Source organism: Poeciliopsis prolifica, unplaced genomic scaffold, assembly GCF_027474105.1.
Source record: "Poeciliopsis prolifica strain line A6 unplaced genomic scaffold, Auburn_PproV2 SCAFFOLD037, whole genome shotgun sequence".
Taxonomy (NCBI): domain Eukaryota; kingdom Metazoa; phylum Chordata; class Actinopteri; order Cyprinodontiformes; family Poeciliidae; genus Poeciliopsis; species Poeciliopsis prolifica.
In genome coordinates, this window is record NW_026562412.1 from 925,555 (window position 1) to 946,944 (window position 21,390).

The 21,390-nt window shown below is 38.8% G+C and overlaps 1 protein-coding gene across 1 annotated transcript; it reads right to left on the reverse strand.

Annotated features, from left to right (window-relative positions):
* Positions 1-699: 699 nt before the first annotated feature.
* Positions 700-20,379, reverse strand: LOC129374654 (semaphorin-4E-like). Its single transcript, XM_055053172.1, has 14 exons — positions 20,325-20,379; positions 19,846-19,945; positions 18,968-19,113; positions 18,159-18,221; positions 17,972-18,067; positions 17,688-17,787; positions 3,821-3,931; positions 3,584-3,729; positions 3,331-3,506; positions 2,584-2,734; positions 2,286-2,508; positions 1,323-1,441; positions 1,087-1,252; positions 700-869 (listed from the first exon to the last, which is right to left on the reverse strand). Exons 2-14 carry the CDS (start codon positions 19,940-19,942, stop codon positions 700-702), a joined length of 1,764 nt encoding a protein of 587 aa, XP_054909147.1. The 5' UTR covers positions 19,943-19,945; positions 20,325-20,379.
* Positions 20,380-21,390: the final 1,011 nt, after the last annotated feature.

Below are 21,390 nucleotides of genomic sequence, written 5' to 3' on the forward strand. Positions count from 1 at the left end.
CTTAAAACGTAAGATAAATTGACATCATTTCCACAGTGAATGCTCGATCATTTGCAGCAAATGGTGCATCTGCAGCCATGAAAAATACCTAAAAGGTCATCATGCTTTATTTGGTTTTATTTATTATTTATTTTTTACAGAAATTGAACCAGATGAAGCTAAAACTGCCACCAGAGGAGTTGTATCTAGAACAGATTGCAGACCATGTTTTTTTTTTATTTTAAAAACAAAATATAGTTTTGTAGTTTGTTCTTAATTAGTGCTCATTGTTATTTTAACAAATTGGCTTTTAGAGTCTGTATAATCCATTTATGGATAGCCACACTATAATCATTTTAGTCATCTATTTTGCATTGGGTTGTCTACAGTACTGTAAAAACTCAAACAGAAGTGGCTTGTTCTGTTATCAAATTTAGTGTTTTGGCATCCCTCTCTTCCACTTTGGCTGCTCGGGATTCCCCAGTACCACTGTCACTCGCAATCTTAATACTCCCAGTCTTGTTTTGAGAATTCTTTTTCCACCAGGTGTATATCTTTGCCATTAGACACAGCACACAAAAAACAGTTAAAACAGAGATAACTGTCGCCTGAATCCAGTTTCCCCCACCCTCTGAAACCTTAATGTTGTACAAGATCACCGCCATCCTGTGCTCTCTGCCTTTAACTACTTCCACTGTCTCACAGGTGTAAAGGCCTTCATCAGTGAAGGAAGGTGTTAAACAAGTCCCTGGCTGAGCAGAATGTGTCGGGGACCGGGCTCAAGGATGTTACCAGAGAAGCTCCAGCTGATGGGGAGATTGGTGTCAGGGAGCAGGGGAGGAACTGTGCCACGTCAACTGTGAGGTGGATGTCGATAATCTTCTTTGACACTGTGGGAGAAGCCAAAGCAGCCATAAAAATTCTCCTACTACTCTCCTCACTAAGGTAAAGGTGTGTAAGAGCTTTATGTGGGGAATACTTGCAATGAGAGTTTGGGCAGATTCCAACATCACCATCAGTGAGGTTCTGGATCCTGCAACAAATGAATTCAATCCTCTGATTATAAATGTAGCACACAGTGAACATGTCTTAGTTAGTGTGACATACATGGAGAGGTTTTGAAGCACCAGCAACAGCAGCACACAGGCCTCTGAGACGATCCCAGCCAGTATGGATCTCTGGCAGTAAGGCAGTCGGCACAGGATGTGTAGCGGCTGCAGTCCCTCACACTGAGCTGAGCAACAGCAGTTCTAGTTGCACTGTACAGCTGACCCTGCAGATCATCAGAGTTCAAAGGTTAGCTCCAGGTCCATTTAGTCTACAGACATGTAGCTGTAACCTACACTTCTAGAGGAGAGCTGAAGGAAGCGAATGGGCTGAGGATCCTGAAACAGCTGCAACTCCTCAATGATTCGCCCTCCATCATCACCAGACCACACCGCCTTCTGCAGCCAACCAGAGTCTGAAGGACAGAACAAGTTTAACTAAATATTGAGTTTTAAAATTAAATTTAATTTAATTTTGAGGTTTAATTCCCTCAGTAGATCCATTGCTCTACAGCAGGAGACGTAAACCTCCATCAGAAAGAGAAGAGGGCAGCCAACAAGTCTATGAGCTGCCTATACAACCCTCTATAGCAGGGTCCAACACACTTGAATCCAATAGCTGAATCACCTCCTAAGTCCAGCCAAGATCTCCAGAGTCCTGCTAATGACCTCATTATTTGACTCAGGTGTGTTGAAATAGAGACACATCTTAAAGTTAGAGTAGACTGGCCCTCGAAGGCTGGAGTTGCCCAACCCTGCTCTATTTTCTCACCTTGTCTCCAACAATGCAGTTTGCATATCTTAAGTGTGATGCAGTGTGTCGCCTGGCTGTCAATGAATGATCAATATAAAGTCAGAAGCAGCTTCCTCAAGACCTTCAGGAAGCATAGCCACTGCTTGGTGTTCTTGATTACTACTGTAATGTTTTCAGTCCAGGAGATGACAGCGGAGGCGAGGACATCAAGAAGGTTGATGGTGTGGACACTTTCCATATTCTTGCTGTTAATGTAAAGAGGGGCTGGGAAGGTGCTATGCTTCCTGAAGTCAATAATGATGCCTTTGGTTTCCTTGGTATTCAGAGCAAGAATTGCTGCTAAGTTTTTTTTTACTGTGTAATGTTATAAATTGCACTCCAGAGATTTCTCTTACATTCACAGTGAACCTGTGTGCAGCTTTTGCCTGTTTATTGGTCAACACAGCCATTGTCCAGTTTGACAGCACAACATGTGTTAAGTCATGATATATGATCCAGTTACTTACTGTTGCTAATAAACATGATGTTGTGCTGCTGTCCATCCAGAGATGTTACTTTGTCAACAACAATTCTTGAAAACTGGGTCGCAGACCGGACCAGCAGAGGCCTCCCAGTGATTGGTTTCACAACTTGCTCCATCAGAGGGTGGTCCTTCACAAACATCAGGGTTGAGTCTGGGATGTCATGAGAGGTCCTCACACTTTTGTTTCGCATTTCATCATTAATACACTGATAATACAGATCAGAAATCATGTGAGACTGGCAATTTTCATTGCTTTTATTTAACATTTATTTGGTGCTTACTGAACCAGGGTAGGGCTTAGGCACTGCTTTTTTGTACGTCACCCAGCAGCCAGAATCACTCAAGGTCAGAAAGTTCCCTCTGAAAACTTGCTGGATATCTGACAGCTTGTAGGTGCAGACAGCAGACTGACTGCAGGAACTGGACAGCTTCCTGCAAATGAGGTCCTGTCACTACCAGTCTACCGGTCTGCGTATCGGTGTATGAATGTGTGTGTGAATGTGACTCTAGTGTAAAGCGCTTTGAGTGGTCAAAATGACTGGAAAAGCGCTATATAAGTTCAGTCCATTTACCATATACCAGCTCAGAAACACCATTAACACTAGACACCAGGGAGACTATCACATCAGAAATAGTGGGGTCTATGCTACTCAATTATACAGAAACTACCCTGAGTTCACCCTGACCCCTGCCAGAGGCCTCATATCTTACACAACTTATGTGTTAAATAAGTATACAGTGTATTTCTGAACATATGATCGTTAATAAAAATCTTGTAAACCCAAAGGAATTTTTTCATCAATGAAACTAGAACTTTATTAGGATGTATGATGGCAACATTTGAAATACCCTGTGAAAATGCTCCTAACTTAACACAGATGAAAGGAACCCTAAAAACAGGAATCTGCCATAACATCATGGCAGCTGAATCACAGAAGTTCATTTATTTTAAACACAGTACAATTGGGAGATTAAGAGGTTAAAATCTAAAATCTATAAACATTGAAACTTGAAGAGACATGACTTACAAGTTTGAGGTGAATATTGCGTAGAAGACATTGTCCATCAAGTTGCTTTCATCTCGTTGAAGAAAGATGTCCTTCACCAGAGACTGTGAACCTTTGTCTCCAAACGGGCAGTCCAGATGCGCTTTCAGGAAAGAAGTCCACTTTCTTTGCAAAGTTCTCAGTCCTCCTAAGTCACTCTGAATACACACAAATCTCAGACTTTAATACTCATTCATGTGTTGTTTTAACAGAAGCTAAATATTTAGAGACGTACTTTACACACTCGTGCAACTCTCGACAGTCGCAGCATGTGCCGTTCTTCAACAGCCTTCTCAGTGAAGAACAAGAACACGTTGTCGTCCTCATTGTTCTCTGAAATTTTCTTCATTTCAGCCAAGTGTATGGAAATCATCTTGGGGTCTGAGTTCAGATCATTTCAAACATGGTTTTAAGTTTTGCAGGGTGATTTTAATGTGAAAGACACTTTAACTGGGTCAGGTGGCCACCTCACCATACAGCCAAGACTGTTTCTCTTCAGTCTTTATGGGATTCTGCCCATGTCTTTGGAAAATCTCTTTAAATCCTAGGAAGTCTATGGAAGCAGCAGTATATAACATGTTTCCTGTTGATCACAAAGGAAAAGGCTTTACAATATTTGAAATTAATCATTACAAAAACATTACTTCAACACGTGTGGAACTACTGGAATCATGAATCTAGATTTGCAGTGGTCTACTACTGGAGAAAAAACTGGATGCAGTGAAGATCTCTCTTGTTGGATAAAAGCTAGGTTTAGATAAAGCTTCAAAATGTAAGAGACAAAAATAATTAAAGTCAAACAGGCTGTTTATCAGCTGATTACAAGTTGAAAACCAAAAAAACAAAAACAAAAAAACATTGGATTTGCATTGGATTTTTGCAAATGCTATTATGGCCTCCTGAAGACAAAAAAGTCTTCCTGTCAGAAACTGGCAAGCAAGAAATTAGTTGCAGTAAGGCTGTTTTCCAACCTAATAGCCCAGTGGACTCAGATTGATTGGAGGCCAAAATTAAAATTTGCTAAATTTTTCACTAACATTTCACTTTAACACTGCACTGTGTCAAACCAACCAAACCCTTGTCCTTTTTTGGGGACAAAATTCCCAAATGGTAAATCCAAAAAACTGTCATCACCACAAAACCAGACGAGGCAATGGACAGCCTTTCAAGATTTGAATGAAGGGTCTTTTTCATGATGACGGGATATGCAAGAGAAGGACTTAAGGAAGAATAATGTCTTCAAAGGTCACACCTCCATTTATTTCGATTTATAACAGAATTTCTGCTGTTTGGAGCTTGCAGATACCTGGTACATCAAAAAATGTATAATAGATTGGGCTTACTAGCGAACACTCAAACTGACATGCTGTGGGACAGAGAAGCAAGCTGGATGTGATTCTTACTGAGACACGCAGTCCAGCTGAGGACTCTAATGCTCACTACCAGGATGGAATCGATCTTGGAGATGCTGCTAGTTTACATCTGGTGGAATGGCCACACTAACTTGGATGATTGGAAAGAACAGAGACATTTTGGTAAGACTTTAAAGTCTACCTGACCTAAAGCATTCTGTATCTGTACTAGCTTCCCTGTGTTGGCCCTGGACTAGCTATCTCAAATCTACTCAAAAATATGTAAACAAAGACACTTCTTCCTACCTCCTCACCTCATTCCCTTCTGAAATCATCCATGTCACATTGGAGCAGAGCACTCCCAAGGACCTGCTCTTAGATAACTCCATCACATCAGACACTGTTGCTTGGCATGGTTCTGAGCAGCATGGCTCATGTTCATGCAAATGCAATACACAAATGGCAAACAGATGCACTCCATGATGTCATGTCTTTGTATCATCTGAATGTTGCTACATGGGCATACTTCCCTGATGTGACTTTTCCTCTTTTCCTTGCCCTGTCTGTCTGTCTTAGAATTAGAACAAAGTTACAATCAGAGAAACTCATCTAGAGAAAATGCTCATTAGATTAGTACTTCACAAATAATGAGGCATGCACCCCTAAGGGGAAATGGTGAGGTGTCAGGGGAGGTGTGAGAAGCAAGAGTTTATAGTTTTTCTTCATGCTTAACTGATAAACATGCCTCTGGTCACTAGATGGCAGTAGTGTGCAAACTAATCAACAGGCTCTGTGTTGTTGAAAATAAATAATTCTGTGTTTTCCTCTATGTCTTTTAGCTAGTTGCAAAGCTAAAGGTAAAGGAAATTATATGTTGTGAAACACCCTCAAAGCTAAGGTTAAAGAAAATGACCCACTGGGGAATGCCCACTTAAGGACAAAGCTTAGACCAAGGCTAACAGAAGGAATTACAAACTGTTGCTTGATGCCATTTTATTCTGCTAGCTCATAAAGGTAGCATGAGAAATGGACCAGCTGGAGTTTGGTATTAATAAATGGAACTCACAAATTCAACTTACCAACTCTTCTTCAACCTCATACATCAAGAATTTAGCAAGGAGAAAGAATCATTCTCCACAAATGGAGGCCCCATCGAGTATGTGTCAAGGTTAGTAATTTGAAAACCTGAGCCGAAGATACCAGATGTTGCACTCTTGGGCGACCAACAGAAACAAAAGGTACATAGAAACTTTTATTTGTGTAATTGAACATGGGTAAATTGAGAGGGCTGGTGTCTGAGGTGTTCTGTTCCCAAATTGGTGAGTACAGTATAGTTATGGTATAATTCAGGGATGTTAGCAACCTGTTAAAATATCAATGAATTCTTGAAATTAAATATTATTATTGAACATATTTTCAGTCCCTTCAGGATTCTATTTATGATTTTTCTAACAATTAAAATCAGAGCGCTTGTGGTACTAATCTGGAAGTATTTGCACATATTTATGATGGGAAAAGTAACTTGGTGAGATATTTTCAGGTTCACGCAGAAAAATCATAAAGGCTTGAGAGACTGAAGTAATCTTGCAAGTTTATTTAATGATGATTAAAAGATATAAATTTTTGTGTTTTAATGTACTGATAATTATAAAGTAAGTAATTTCTGATTGAGATTTATTGATGATTACATAGTCTTGATGAAATTAAAACTTGAACAATATTATGAAAAATTATAAATTATTAATTGATAATAGTATTAAAATCTAATAATTATTAAAATAAGTTATGGTGGAAGAAATTTATTAAAAGAAGATTGTGTTTTATGATTATGGTAATCTTATATAAAGGAATGAAACTGAATATAATCATACAGTTGTGAGTATAGGGGGAGTTTGTGAGCACAGAGGCATGGCTGGGCATATCTTAGTCTGTCTTCCAAATAAGGAAGTTCAACCTTCCTTATTTGGTTGAACTTCCTTCAACCAAATAAGGTTGGGGTTAGGGTTATGTGAGCCCACATATATTATTTCTCTACCTCTCTGTCTCACACACAGTTGAAGATAAACACAAAGCAGAAGTGAACAGGGAGTTGACCGAATATGGGAAGGCTTGGGTCCTTTCATGAAGTAATCAAATGTTCAAGAAATCAGGTATCCCATTCACTGTTAATGCGGCTTGTGCCGCTGTGTGAATCCCCACAAAAGTGGTATCAAAACATGCAGCTCGATCCTGGCATTGGAGCTATTACTTGTAGTGGGATTTGGAGTTATGATGGCAAAGTAAAAAGCGAAAAAGAAGCAAAATTTCCATCTGCCGAAATTCAGACTGTAACTGACACCAACTGCAGCTCCATTAGAGGGAGAATTGAAGTGGATTTTTGAGCCCAAACAATTTTTAAATCGCCATCATGCCCACATATATTGCCCTATCGGTATCAAAATTAGTCATGACATTGACACTCATGCATGCTCCGGTAAAATGTTTTCAAAATGTCTCCAAGGCTTTTGGTTTTCAGTCAAGGTGCTTCAGAGCGAAATCATGTGCCAGGGTAACTGATGCTCTCAGCCATTCATTTTCTTACTTTTCTGAAAAATTTGAGCTCAGCGCACACCATTTTCCTCTCATCACTGCGATTACTGTGAGTGAGCTACTGCGATTACTGTGAGTGAGCTGCACTCACTATTACTGTGAGCTCTCATATGCTTTAAATAGTTTTCAAATACTTTCACAGATCCTGAACGGAAGGAGTTCTTCGGCCTGCTGTTTTCTTAAAAACTGACTGGGTGTCTCAGAAAGATGGAATTCTTTCTCCACCTCTCTGTCTCACACACATGACAGCTGAGTTGCTCATTACAACTAAAATGACTGAAGGTTAGAGTTACAACATGGCGGACAATCAGTACTAACAAAAGAGGTGAGAGTTGATTGTCAGAACAACATGGCGGAACTGTCAGTTACGACTGAGGAGGAATGAGCTGGCCTTTAGAATTACATTGTGTTTGGTCTATTTATAACTGATTTTAACCAACCATTATTACATATGGGATTAATGTGGCTATATAAAAAGAAGATGAATGAAAATTTCAAAATAAAAGCCTTGACAATTTTTACATCAGGTAACTGCTCTTTTGGGCATTATATAACTGATTTTACCCAATCACTGTTTACTGAAAATTTCAAAATAAAAGCCTTAATATTCCTCTCTGGCTATGGCGGTGCAATAAAATTAGATAGCATTATCTTTTTCTATAAGGTTAGGGCACTGTCTTGGGCCAAAAGACAGTGCATCAGCATTTGCATTTCACTGTCCCCCACTAGTGCACTGCCATAGGCAGTGCAATAAGATTAGCCTGCATGATGTTTTTCCCTCATTTTAGGTCTCTGCTTTGTGCAAAAGGCTGATGAAAAGGAATTAGCCTTTTGTTAATGCTTTAGCATTAGCCTTTTTCCTGAAATGAAGTATTAGCTATTTCTCTTATTACCCATGGTTAGTATACTGAATGGAGTAACACAGTCACAGACAACATGCAAGTGATGCCCCACTTTACTGACAATATTCACGCTAACATTAGCATTTAAGCTAATTTTAGCTTATACACCAATTTTAACATACTGAATCAATCAATCAAATTTTATTTTTATAGCATATTTCAGCAGCAATGCATTTCAAAGTGCTTTACATCATAAACACAAAAACACAAAGTCATGCAACATAGAATAAACAATACATTGATACATATTATGTTTCAAATCCAATTCTAAATAGTTGGTTTTTAGTTGAGATTTAAAAGAAGTCAGGATTTCTGCTGTTTTACAGTTTTCTGGAAGTTAGTTCTAAATTTTTGGTGCATAGTGTGAAGTAGATTTTTCTTTAAAGAGAAAATCTTTTATTTGCATCATACAGTATCATAGTCAAGATGTTTTTTTCATGCAGCTGCAGAAGGTGTACAAACTAATTGAACAAGATTCCCAGATGGATTATCTGGGAACTTGCTGTTTTTCCCTGCATGGAGATAGAGTGTTAGTTTTCACATCCTGTAGATATGATAGTGAATGAGCGTGTAAGGTTGAACTGTTCCGTCTGTTTCCTCTGTTTGGTTAGCAGATCGAGTCTCTGCCTCTGTTAGCAGAAAGGTGATTTAAGCAACTATGCAACTCTGAGTTTGTCAGAGCAGAATGATTTTTAAATGCAGTGGATTTTTGCTCTCTGTCTGCAGATATATTAAAGATGTTTCTGCTCCCTGACTTTTGTCTGAACCTCAGTCTCTGAATTATGCACTTCACAGTTTGACGACCCAGACGGGACCTGCGCTGGTTCGTCCAAGTCGGTGGACCTCAGAAGAGTGTTGATCACCAAACCTTCAAACTGGTTTTCCTCCAAACCTCTGCCTGGTCTGTCTGAGAAAAAGAGGACTCTTCTGATGCTCCACCGGGTTGGATGAGCCATAATAGGATAGAGACAGAGCTGAGAGGGGCAGCAAAACATAAGGTTTTTTAAGTCTGTTAATATAGACTGAGGATTCGGATAAACACTTTAAATAAACGTTTTAAATAAACAACAGCTGCTAAAACAAAAATAAAATGATAATAATCTCACTTGATCATTTACAAATAATGCAAGCACACACAGATACACTCAGAGTCTGGAAACAGAAATAAAAACAAACAAACAAGCACAACAACAGATTTCAGATGGTTCAGAAAGCTGAAGAAAGAAAGAAAAAAAACATGAAAAATTAGCTGAACAAGATTAGAAAACTAATGACTGTTTTTTTCTCTCCCAACATGCCAACCTGCTGTGATGAGCTTGCTCCCAGCCGCACCAACGAGTTCACCTGACGTCACTAAGCTCTATCCAGCCCTTCCACCTTAACAACCATCAGCCTCACTGAGGAAAAATCCTTTTTTTGGACATTGATGCTATTATCCCTACGGCCCCAACCAAAGTCCCAAGAAGAAACAATGCCGCCCCTGGAAGGGCGAGGAGGACAAGGATGTTTTTACCCCAGAGTCTGAAAACAACAAAATATTCTACAAAACCTGCTGTTTTCAAAGCCTAGGGGAAAACACCTGATGTGAGCAATGAGTTACTATTTGGATCAGATCAGTAGCAATAACAGGCAGGACTTTCTTAAAGAAATGTGTGGGTAGGACATCCAGACAGCTGGAGCTTGAACTTAATTGACTTATAATTTCTTCTAGGGCAGGGGTCTCAAACTCCAGTCCTCGAGGGCCGCTGTCCTGCAGTTTTTAGATGTGCTACAGGTACAAAACACAGGAATGAAATGGCTTTATTATCTCCTCCTTGTTGTCCAGAGTCTTAATGACCTCATTATTCTATTCAGGTGGTGCAGCAGAGGCACATCTAAAAGTTGCAGGACATCGGCCCTCGAGGACTGGATGTTGACACCCCTGTTCCAGGATTTTATAATTAAGTAGTTGAAAATGGGTCATTTTTCCTGTATTTGTTTTGTTTGGGTTCAGCAATGGTTCTGGCTTTAGAGTTGATGTGCAGATTAATCCTCTGATTTTTTAAATTTTCTCTTAAAAGAAGCTGGAAAACTTGTTACAGGCAACATTAGATTGAATTCAGGTGGTAACGTCATAGGAGGGTTTGTGAGCCGGTCAACTGTTGCAAATAAAGTTCGAGCATTGTTGATGTTTTTGTTTATGACATCTGCAAAGAAAGCCTGTTTGCATGTTTTAGTGTTGAGTGATAGTTACATAGACTTTCTTTATAGATGTCATTGTGAACCTGAAGTTGAGTTTCATGCCATTTTGGTTCTGCTCTGAGAGTTGTCAGAGTTGTCTTGCAGACCGAACTGTTTGTGCATTTCTCCATGGAGATTTCTTCCTACCAGTCACAACCTTTACTTTAATTGGGGCAATGGAATCAATGATATATGAAACTTTAGACTGAAAATCATCTACCAACTTATCTACATTATTACAGCTTAAGGGTGAGGAGGAAGAGTAGATTTGATTAAATGTTTATTGCTGTGTTTTCTGTGAAAGAATGTTTTGTGACAGTAGCTGTTTGTCCAAGCGGGTCAAAGAATAAACAACTTTCACGGCAAAGTGATCCGACAGGGCGACATCAGTTACAGAGACATTGTCATTTGACACTAACTTCAGCAGTCTGTCTGACTGCTGAAGGAGGAACAGCTTATCCTGCTCTCTCTCGTCCTTACTGATAACTCTTCCAACATGCACAACTAAAGTCTCTGAATGGTGCAAGTCCATGTTATCAACCTTCCAGACCTCTCAGGTCTTCTGGTTCTGGTCTGCTCTGCATCCTCAGAACCAGAACCAAGAGAGGAGAAGCAGCTTTCAGCATCTATGCACCAAAACTTTGGAACAAACTTCCAGACAACTGTAAAACAGCGGAAACCCTGACTTCTTTTAAATCGCAATTAAAAACACACCTGTTTAGAATTGTTTTTGAAATGTAATATGTAACAATGTATTGTCTATATATGTTGCATGACTTTGTGTTCTTGTGTTTATGATGTAAAGCACTTTGAAATGCCTTGTTGAAATGTGCTATACAAATAAAATTTGATTGATTGATTGATTAGTCAACATGCTTGTGATTCTCCACAGGCTATTGACTACCATTTATCTAAAAATTGATGCTAATTTTTAGCATCAGAATGGGCACACTTTGGCAGACCCCAGATAAATTCCTTCAGAAATTTTCTAGTGAGTTTAATTATTAATATGTAATTATTGATAATTAATTTGTTTGTCATTTACCTCTGCTAAACACTAACTTAATGAAGATGCATTAAAATTCTAATTTGATTTGTGGACAAGTGAAATTAATTGAGTCATCCATTGATTTTGGTTCCTCTAATTTGTGTAAAACACATGAACATGATTCTAGACCTTTCTCTGTTAGGATTCAAGTTGGTGTGAGTGCTCCTTCGAATAGACAATCTTCGTGGGAGCGTTCCGGCAGGCTGACGCACCTGAAGCGGATTTCTGAAATCGGCTGCAGGATTCTTAAGAAGCGGTGGAGCAGCCATTCATCGCTCGATGGTCCCACTTGTTGGTCAGAGTCAATCCCAAGGTTTGCCAAGCTTCACGTTGACTAAGGACTAAGTTAATCTTTATTGTTTTTTTCTCAGATTTTGGATGCTCTGCCTGGATCCAGCTAAGTTACCACGCTCACCGAACACTGACACCGATCGCCCTCCGGACTAAACGCTCTCGTCTGCCACCTGAGCCCGCAACCTTCTCGGAGCCTTTGCACCAACGGATCCTACCTCCTCCTCGGCAATCCTCCATCAGATGATCTGTAAGCCCTTCCCTCCACTTCCTGTCAAGATCCTCTCACTCCCGCCTACTAACCTCTCCCCTCTCCAAGCAGTACCTGAGCCGCCCAGCCGCTCCCGAAACCAGAGGACAACTTAGGCTCAACATATTCCATAATAACTGTAAATAAATCTTTGAACCAAAAACCTTCCGGTCTGATGTCTAAACCTGCATGTGGGTAAAGAAACTCAAATCCAGCATGACATTCTCAGGGTAAGACTCGAAGGTTTAGAAGTTTTCCGGACTTGTTTGTCAGAAAGCTGGAAAGTTGTCAGTCCATGGGACTTGTGACGTTTAGGACAGGGCTAGCTATTGCACAATAACAATAGCGCATATTGAGGTTGAGGCAGGTGTTTCGTACAAGTAAGGAAGTTTAGTACCAACTATGTATCAGTGCAAAAAGTGAGGATTTGTTGATTTGGCATGAATTTCCAAAATAATTCTCAAGAAACTGGAAGGACTGATTGATATAATCTGGCAGTAAGCAGATAAAAACTGCATAGATTTGATTGATAACAAAATATTTAAGGACACTTAGTGTTAGTCAAGAATCTAGAGGGCCACATAAAAAGCAATGGTGGTCCAGATTTGGCCCACGAGCCTTGAGTTTGAAACATGGTTTAATTGAACTAAAGGAAAAAGGTGCATCTCTGGGCTTTGGAGCCCTAAACTGGTAAAGCCTGATGAGGTATTGGCTAGCTGCAAGGCTGAATGCAAGAAGTGGATTTTTGTAGACTTAGGACCCCTAAAAAGTCTCTCCATTTGAGTTTTTGGGGCACCTAAGTGATGGAAAAATAAAGAAAACCCGGTCTAAGGGATATGTTGTTTTAATTGTTTTTAGTGTGTTGTTCTTGGAGGATGCTGACCTTATTGAACATTTGAGTGTTTTTGGATTGTGATGACCACACTGCATTAATTTTGCAGTTATGGAAGTGTCAGGCCTGCTTGTGTTAGTGTGTCTTAGAGTGACAGCCCTGCAGAGTTGTGCACTTGAGTATCTTTCTAACAGGGGACCATTGAGTTGTGTGTCTGAGTATTTGTGGTGCTGCAGCTGTGATTGAGGTTTGTTGGTTTGTTTGTCTTGTGGTTGTGTTGATGGATGGTGAATGAGAATATTATTAACAACCATTCAAAATTGTTTTTGTTGGCTGTTATACTGCTGGATTGTTTTGTTGGTCACAGGTAAAACATGATGTTCTTTGTTGTCAGAGCACGAATGATCTGTGGGCATCTTTGCTCAGTGGCCCAATAAAACTTTTTATGACTAATTGCTGAATACATTGATCCTGCTCTCACCATGGGGGCACAGTATAGAACAAGGCGGGGGAAGATCACTATGAAACAACTATTTCATCTGCATTTTATGATTTTTTAAAGAGTTCTTTCAATAATCACAGTTGAAAACCAGTATTTCAAGATATTTGGATTTTGGTGTGGTTGAGAAGGATAAATTACTTTGAAATTTGTGTGTTTCATATTGGAAAAAATAACATATTTACAAATTTCTCGCTTTCTCAGCAGAGCACAATTGGGAGACACAGCAGGGGTGCCATGCTGTCTCTCAGTTCTGACTTCAGTTCTCAAACTGGATTGCATATTTCATATAATCATGTGACATTTACAATCAGTTCAATTCATAGGTTTCCTCACAGAAGACGGGACTCCTTCGAAGGCGGCATCTTCTGAATAAGAATTACTGAGATAAAATGGTGAAAAAGAAAAAATAAATAAATAAAAATGGTTGTCTAACTGAATTTATATTCACTTATCACAAAGTTATTTAAAGATGGACGTAAAATAACTGAATAATGAAATGTGCTTTTCCAACAGTTACAGGAAGAAAGATGGAAAAACACTAGTGAATAAATTTATTTCTGATCTCCTTGCACAGAAAATTCATTATATGAGGAGATGGATGTTAATTGCAGACCAATGATAGAAACCTAAGATGACACAACTGCAGGTATGAATTTTACAGATTTAACACAGATAACAGTGATGGTTTTCAGATCTGACAGATCTGACAGAATGAGCACTTTATAAGAGACTCCGGTAGGATGATTACAAATAGGCCATTCTACAATGTAAGGTTGTCATAAAAAACAAGATTGAATGAATAAATTGAAGTATTTAAAACAAATACTGCACAGATTTCTAAAAAAAAATCTGAATATCATACTTTAACATCAAAATGTATTTATAAGCAAAATCATGTGCTTGTACAATAGGAGGGTTAAGATTTTACAGGTAATATTGAAAACAGGGTAACATCTGCTGCTTTGAAACTCTAGAAATGTTGCTTCACTTATAATAACGGCTTCAAATTTGTTTGGTTTAATGAAAATTTGAAACTAAATTTCGACATTTACTTTCTTAAGCTTGGGGTTATTTGTTACAATGGGATCACAATTAGAACAGAGTTACTTGGAGCACAATACAAATTTTATAAATTATTATGATATTACACATATTTTGGACTTGCATAAAAGGAGATTCAACATGAATGAAAATTGAGAAATTGTGGTCTTTAGCAGACTTGATCTTTCATCATGGCCTATTCTAAATATTTGTCTTATTTTATCCTCAGATATAAAAACCTTTTTTCATTGAAATTGGCCACTTTAAGTTGTTTAAAAGAAGGTTACAGGATGGGTATAATAAATAGGATTGGGTATATGATTTAAATAGAAAATTATGAAACAGCTGCAGGTTGATTCAAGGTTCATTATATTTCTTACAAAACATTCTCCTCTCAGAAATAACGTATGACTCAAATCTAAATTGATATAATAAACTGAGATTCTGAATAGTGTGGGGGATTAGTAAAGGAACAGGAGCAATCAGAATTTGGCATAATTAAAGCAAATAATTAAATTATTAAAAAAACAGATTAAGATACTCTTCTGCCTGGAATTTATTTAATTTCTTTTCTTTTTTTTTTACAAAAAAGCAAACTTACTGACTTAATTGCTCCTTTAGAGAGCATAGGAATGGTTTAGTGTGTGCAACAGGGATGGTTTATATAATAAGACCTAATTGGGGATGTTAAAATTGTATAATTAGTTTGGTGGATGTGATCTTAATTGATGATGTTGTCAAGAGAAGTGGAGTTTTGATGACTTTACTGAGACCTTCAGGACAATTGAGGATGAAGAATCTGCATCTTCACATCCCAGCATCCCAGATGAACCTCTTCTTCTCTCCAGGAATGAACTCTAACTGCAGGAGGGTGTTGGACCCCCAGCATGGGAAAGGTCTGACCTCGAAGAGGGGGTGTCAAGAAAAATCCAAGATCATCCTACTTCCCCATGCTGGAGATTTTAGTTAACAGTAACAACAAATAAATTTACCTTTAAAATAAGTCACACCAATCACATCTAGATCCAACAGTAGACACAGACTGCAATAAAATAAATCTGGTTGTGTGTGTTGTTTTTGTCTCCTGTAAAGTTTGCTTTAATTATACTTATTTTTTCTATCTAATCATAAGAAATCAGTCAGAGAGAGATGAGACAGGAAGAGCAGGTTTCCTGGAAAAAGAGGAAGTAAGCTTGCAGCTTTATAAAAATAGCTGAGACCAGTCCTTGTTTAAAAGCATAAAAGTTTTAAAGGATAAAATCTAAACATTTTGAGTAATTAGATAAGATTTAAACTAAAGTACTTATATTAATATTGGTTTACTTATAAAAATAGTTACTTACACTTGTGGAAAAACATACAAGTAAAACAAGTAAGTGTAACTTTGGTATCAAATAATTAAAGAGTAATAAGATGTGGTAATCATAAAATTATAAATGAATGCTAAATCAAAGAAAGGAAAAGGTTTATGAATGTGATTTTGACATTGAACTTGAAAAGGGGTAAAACATGTAACTGCTATTAAAGATCACTGATGATGTGTTGGAGGTAGATAGAAGGTGAAAGGTTAGGGGTAAAATGGGGACTAATAGAAAAGCAGAGATGACCAAGACCTTATTAGGACATAGATTGTTGAACAACTTAAACATGTCAGAGACATGGGAGGAACGTTGAGCAACCCTCAGACATTAGCCAAGACATCAGGACAAAATGTCTCTAAGACAGTGATGGATATGAGTTTATCTGTCCAAACAAGTTATCCAATAAAGCACAGCAACAGTGTTAGCCAATGAAAATGCACTGAAAGCAGGTATAAACCCTATATAAGGGGAGAGCAAAAGAGGAATCTTTGGTTGGATACTCCAGGCAGCTTCGAGTCAAGACCGAGATGGACAAAGAACTCTGCAGGTGAAGAAGAGCCGGGGCCATAGAGCCGAAGACTGTCCTGCACATGGGGACCAATCCATCAGCCCCGTAACATGTGGCTTCAAATCGCACTTCTCTCATCGGCTGGGTTCAGACCCCAAAGACAAAGATGAAGACCAAGGCAAAGATGAAGATCAAGGCAAAGATAAAGACCCAAGTCCTGTGCGACCTCACCATCGATGCAGAGATGACAGCTCATCAGACCAACAGAGATCCCTGCCTTCATCAATCAACCTCCTCCTCCTGCTGCAACACCTTCTTCATCATCGATCCAGTTCTGGGGTTCGAAACACCAAACGTCCTCATCTCTCTCAAAAGGTTCCCTTTTTAGTTCTTAGTATCAGCATTAGGGAAAGACAGGCTAGATGATTGATTTTACTTATTTGATTATTTCTGCTACTTAAGCTGTACTGACCCTTGCAAAATTGCTTTACTAATAAAAAATTTAGCATAAAGAAAATCTAAAAGATGTTGTGGACATTCAATTAATGAGTCACCTCAAAGTTCTTTGATGGTAGTAAAATAGGTGTGATATTTGATTCTGGGGAAGAAAAGTAGGTAATGTTTTATAGGTTGCTTTAGCCCAAATTTAAAACAACATCCTTGGGACTGGCCCGAGTCACCAGAACCAAACTGGTTCAGTAACAAGTGCAAGTTGTTAAAAAGAGAAGGATGTTAACGGATGTGCTCTGTGAAACTAGTTGGCTGCAGGCTGCTCAGTCTGGCTAATTCACAGGGGGAAGAAGGACGAGATATCTGGATGTAGGCCATCAGAAACCAGGCGAATCCTGTCTCGAAACCAGCTTAAACAGAGTTTACTTCAGTTCTGGATCGGGTAAATCCCAGCAGATTTAGGAAACTCAATTTACCCGTTAGATGGAGAGCTGGTAGCACATCTCCCCTCTCAGAAGAAGAAGTAGTGACTGAGAGAGTAGTGAGTGAAGGAAGGGGGGGGAGGGGGTGTTGCGGCAACGACAATGTTTATTGCAAACAAAAACAAATTGGAAAGCAATTGGATTGCAGGATATCTGCGCATAACATTCTCAATTGAGTTGAATTCATACAAAAATTTAGGTTCTGCTACACATTGGCAGCATACAGGCTTAGAAAGCAATGTGACATCACATTAACACAATCTGTTCACCTCAGAGGAATTTTGAAGACTATTTAAGCTGTTCTCTCTAATCAACTATTTCTGAAGTAGGAGAACAACTAAACATTTCATATGACAAACTTTCTCAATGCTCACCTACTGTTTGGTCAAGAACTGTTAAAGTCCACACAGGACACACAACATAAGGAATCCAGACCAATTTACACAAGAACATAAGAAATGATTAATCCAGAGAATGAGACACTGATCAAAACATCAGGTTTTGCACCAACCATTCATCATGGAGGCAAATTTTTGTTCAGGGTTGAAGGGAATTTTCCCTCTGCCGCTCTCAGTTGTGGGTTCCATGGTGACATTTCCTCCTTTAAGCATCTGTAAAAATATCAAATAATTTATAATGATTTAAAAACTATACTAATTTTTTTATGTGTCTGCATGTTTTAACATTCTTTCTTGTTTCATTGCAATGAATTAAATTCCTCTGACACAGTAAATGCTCAGCCAGTGGGTCTGATACTACAGAACAACTCCAGCCTTAGTTATGGGAGGAACGTACCAGGTGTGTGCAGGTAGGGTCGAATGCTTTGGTTCCACAAATCAGAATTTTGCCATCATCCTGAGTGTGCATCATCGTGATGTAGTTGTCACATTCCTGTTAGAAGAACAGCTATTTCTATAAACAGACTGTTTTAAATTAAAGTGAATAATATATCATTTCTTTATTTTAATGTGCTGTAGTGTACCTCGATGCTCCTGCCTTTTGTCTGGCACATTGATTTGTCTTCAGAACTCACCGTCCACTTAGTCTAAAAGATATCATACAAGAGCTCCATGTGGTTTTCAGAAAATGTTTGTAAAATTCCTTTGTCTTTTTAATATGAAAGTAAAAAATGCATCTTATGGAGTGCCATTAGTAAAGTTACACAGTTAAGACTGACATGACATTGTCATAACCGTAACATAAGGCCTGAATATGCAGGAGACTTTATAAATGTCTATGACTGTTGTCATGAAGTGTTATTCTGTAAATAATGACACATTCACGCAAAGTTGTGTTAGAAGTGCAATAAAAGGCCATTGAAAGTGTCAACTTTGCAACTTCCTGACAGGAGTTATGTCAGTCTTATGCACAACCCATCAAATAAAGTGTTACTATGTCATGTGAGGACAAAAAGCAGGTTAATTTTGCAAAGCTTTCTAACTAATTATTTAGCTTTAATCTAAATATTTAGTTAGCAAACCAAATACTTTGGTTAAAAGCTACATATTTACTCCAGAGCTAAATAAATATGTAACTTACAAACTATTTAGGTTGTTAATTAAATAGTTGGAAAATGACATTTACTAATGAACGAATAAAATGACTGGAAAATAAATCCACATGTATTCCTCCAAAAACAGGTTGATTACCCATATTATTGAATCTAATTTTTTACCATGTAACTTTAGAAATGCCACTCATATTTCGGGTTTTCCATTAAGGACAAGTATCTCTTTTCATTTCATTTTGTGTATTTTCATTGATGTTTCACCACTTAAGCCCAGTTCCTACCTCACTGGTCTTTTCAGCGATGTCATCCAAACGGAGCGTGATGACCTTTCCTCTGGCTCCGATGAAGAGCAGACCGATGTCTTCTCTCACCAACAGGGAGCTCAAACCATCAAAGTCGAGCTCCTCAAACAGCTTCAGGTTAACATCTGAGGGAAAGAATCCAACCGTTATCCTCAGGCAACCGTTATCCATAAACAGAAGTAAAGGTTTTAAACATTCTTATACATTCGAGTGAAAGTTGAAGGCACAACAGACCATTTAGTTCTCTGCATTCTATTTAGAGATATCATAGTAAGAGGGGGTAGACGGCATCTTCATTCTACACTCGTATTATTTCTATCCATTTTATGCAGTGCTTTGAGTTGGTTTGTCATTCAAAGTCACAATAAAACCATCCATCCATCCATTTTCCGGTCATCCTTGTCCCTAACGGGGTCGGGAGGTGCTGGTGCCTCGCCAGCTGCGATCCAGGCGAGAGGCGGGGTCACCTGGACAGGTCGCCAGTCTGTCGCAAGGCAACACAGAGACAAACAGGACAAACAACCACGTACACGCACACTCACGTAAGGAGAATTTGGAAAGACCAATTAACCTGACAGTCATGTTTTTGGACTGTGGGAGGAAGCCGGAGAACCTGGAGAGAACCCACACATGCACAGGGAGAACATGCAAACTCCGTGCAGAAAGATCCCGGGCCGGGAATCGAACCAAGGACCTCCTTGCTGCAAGGCAACAGTGCTATCAACTACACCACTGTTCAGCCAACAATGAAACACTAGAGCTTTATTTGCGACCTGCCAAAATGATCAAAAGTCCACAGGATGTGAATACTTCTGCACTGGTCTGGACATTTCACTGCTGCTGCAGAGATGCCTCACCTGAAAAGGAAACGCTCCGGCGAGGTTTCAGGCTTTGGGCCCATCCTCCACACATAATGATCAGGACATAAAGGAGCGCTACCTGACTCTTCATCATACCCTTAGACATGAAATGAAGTTACACATTTTATAGCAGTTGTTCTGGAAACAGCAGTTATTTCCTGTCTTAGAGTTGGACATCACACCTTCTGATGGCTAGATGATGTCAGCTGAAGCTTCACAGAAACATGATTTATAAATTATGAAATATGAATATTTAGCAACTGTAAGTAATAGACAGCTTAAGTTAATGCACTTCACCATAACCCATGCAAGTCATGATTTGCATGCTTTTACTATTTATCATCACCAGGCGGAGCAAAGACACCCCAATTATCTCTGAAGTTGATTGCATATTTACATAGATTTCAGAAGTGCATTATAGAAAGTGGTCGATGAAAACATAATTTTCTAAAATACAACGATATTTGTTTACTTACCTTTAACCGGTGGAAATGTAAAGGCAATCTACGTCTGATAACTACGAGAAACCAAAACATGTTTATTTTTAAAAGCATTCCAATGTTTAAAGGTGAAAATAAACTTCCTTAACTGACAGTTCTGTATTAACCGAATGTATCAAGATATGTTAACAGTAGCTCTCCCGACATAGTTTTAGGAGTAGAAACACAACATTGTACTGTTGTATTTCCCAGTGGAGCAGGAATCTTGTCGTTTAATACCAACAGGGGTGGGGAAAAGTTGGGACAATTCCAAGGGCCCTTGACCGACAGGGGACCCCCCACAAAAAGTATATGAATTTTTAATTTTTTTTTTTTACAGAAACAAATGGGGGCCATGTCAATTACTGTTATTGTCATTTTTGAAATTGTGTTTAGCAATAAAACTTAAATGTCACCCCTCCCAGACCAAAAAGCACACATCCATATTTGCCCTGAACCCCCAGCAGTCAGAACAAGACCAGAACGACTGTGGCAGTTACTACACCGCCAAGAAAAATTATAATCAGGTATTCCAAAACTGGACATAAGAGAGAAAAAGACAAGAGTGTGAATTTATAACCCGTTTTTCTTCAAGGTGAGTAGACTGTGAGATCATCAACCATTCACCATAGAATGCTTAGCTAGAGACTGTTTGCCTCCATTTCACTAGCATTTAATGAATTAAGGAAAAGAAATACCAAGACATTCTTATATTTTACCTGTACCTTTACCTTTTACCACCTGACAGCAGGTGAGTCAGTCAGCAGCTGCTCTAACCCCGATACCAACATTAACCCCTCACCCCCACCCCAGTGATAAACAAACTGTATTCACTTATTGCAGCTTGAATAAAATGCAACTGCATGGTTTTTGTGAAGAAGTCTGGATTGCTTTATGTATATTTTGCATGTTGTCTGTGACTGCTGCTCGTGGAGAGAGACATTTCAGAAAGCTAAAACTAATAAAACATTTTAGCAACCGACTTGCGAACTGTATGTGAACTGTTGGATGTAAAATTCACAAGCAGTGAATATTGTACTATATCAGTATTGGACCAAAGAAA

Bases quoted from the DNA above. Each gene is read 5' to 3' on its own strand.
- LOC129374654 (XM_055053172.1), bottom strand. From the start codon at position 19,942: ATGATGAAGAGTCAGGTAGCGCTCCTTTATGTCCTGATCATTATGTGT. The intron at 3,507-3,583 runs GTACGTCTCTAA...GTGTGTATTCAG, and splicing joins GAGTTGCACGAGTGTGTAAA to AGTGACTTAGGAGGACTGAG. The intron at 870-1,086 runs GTATGTCACACT...CTTCTCCCACAG, and splicing joins GTGCTTCAAAACCTCTCCAT to TGTCAAAGAAGATTATCGAC.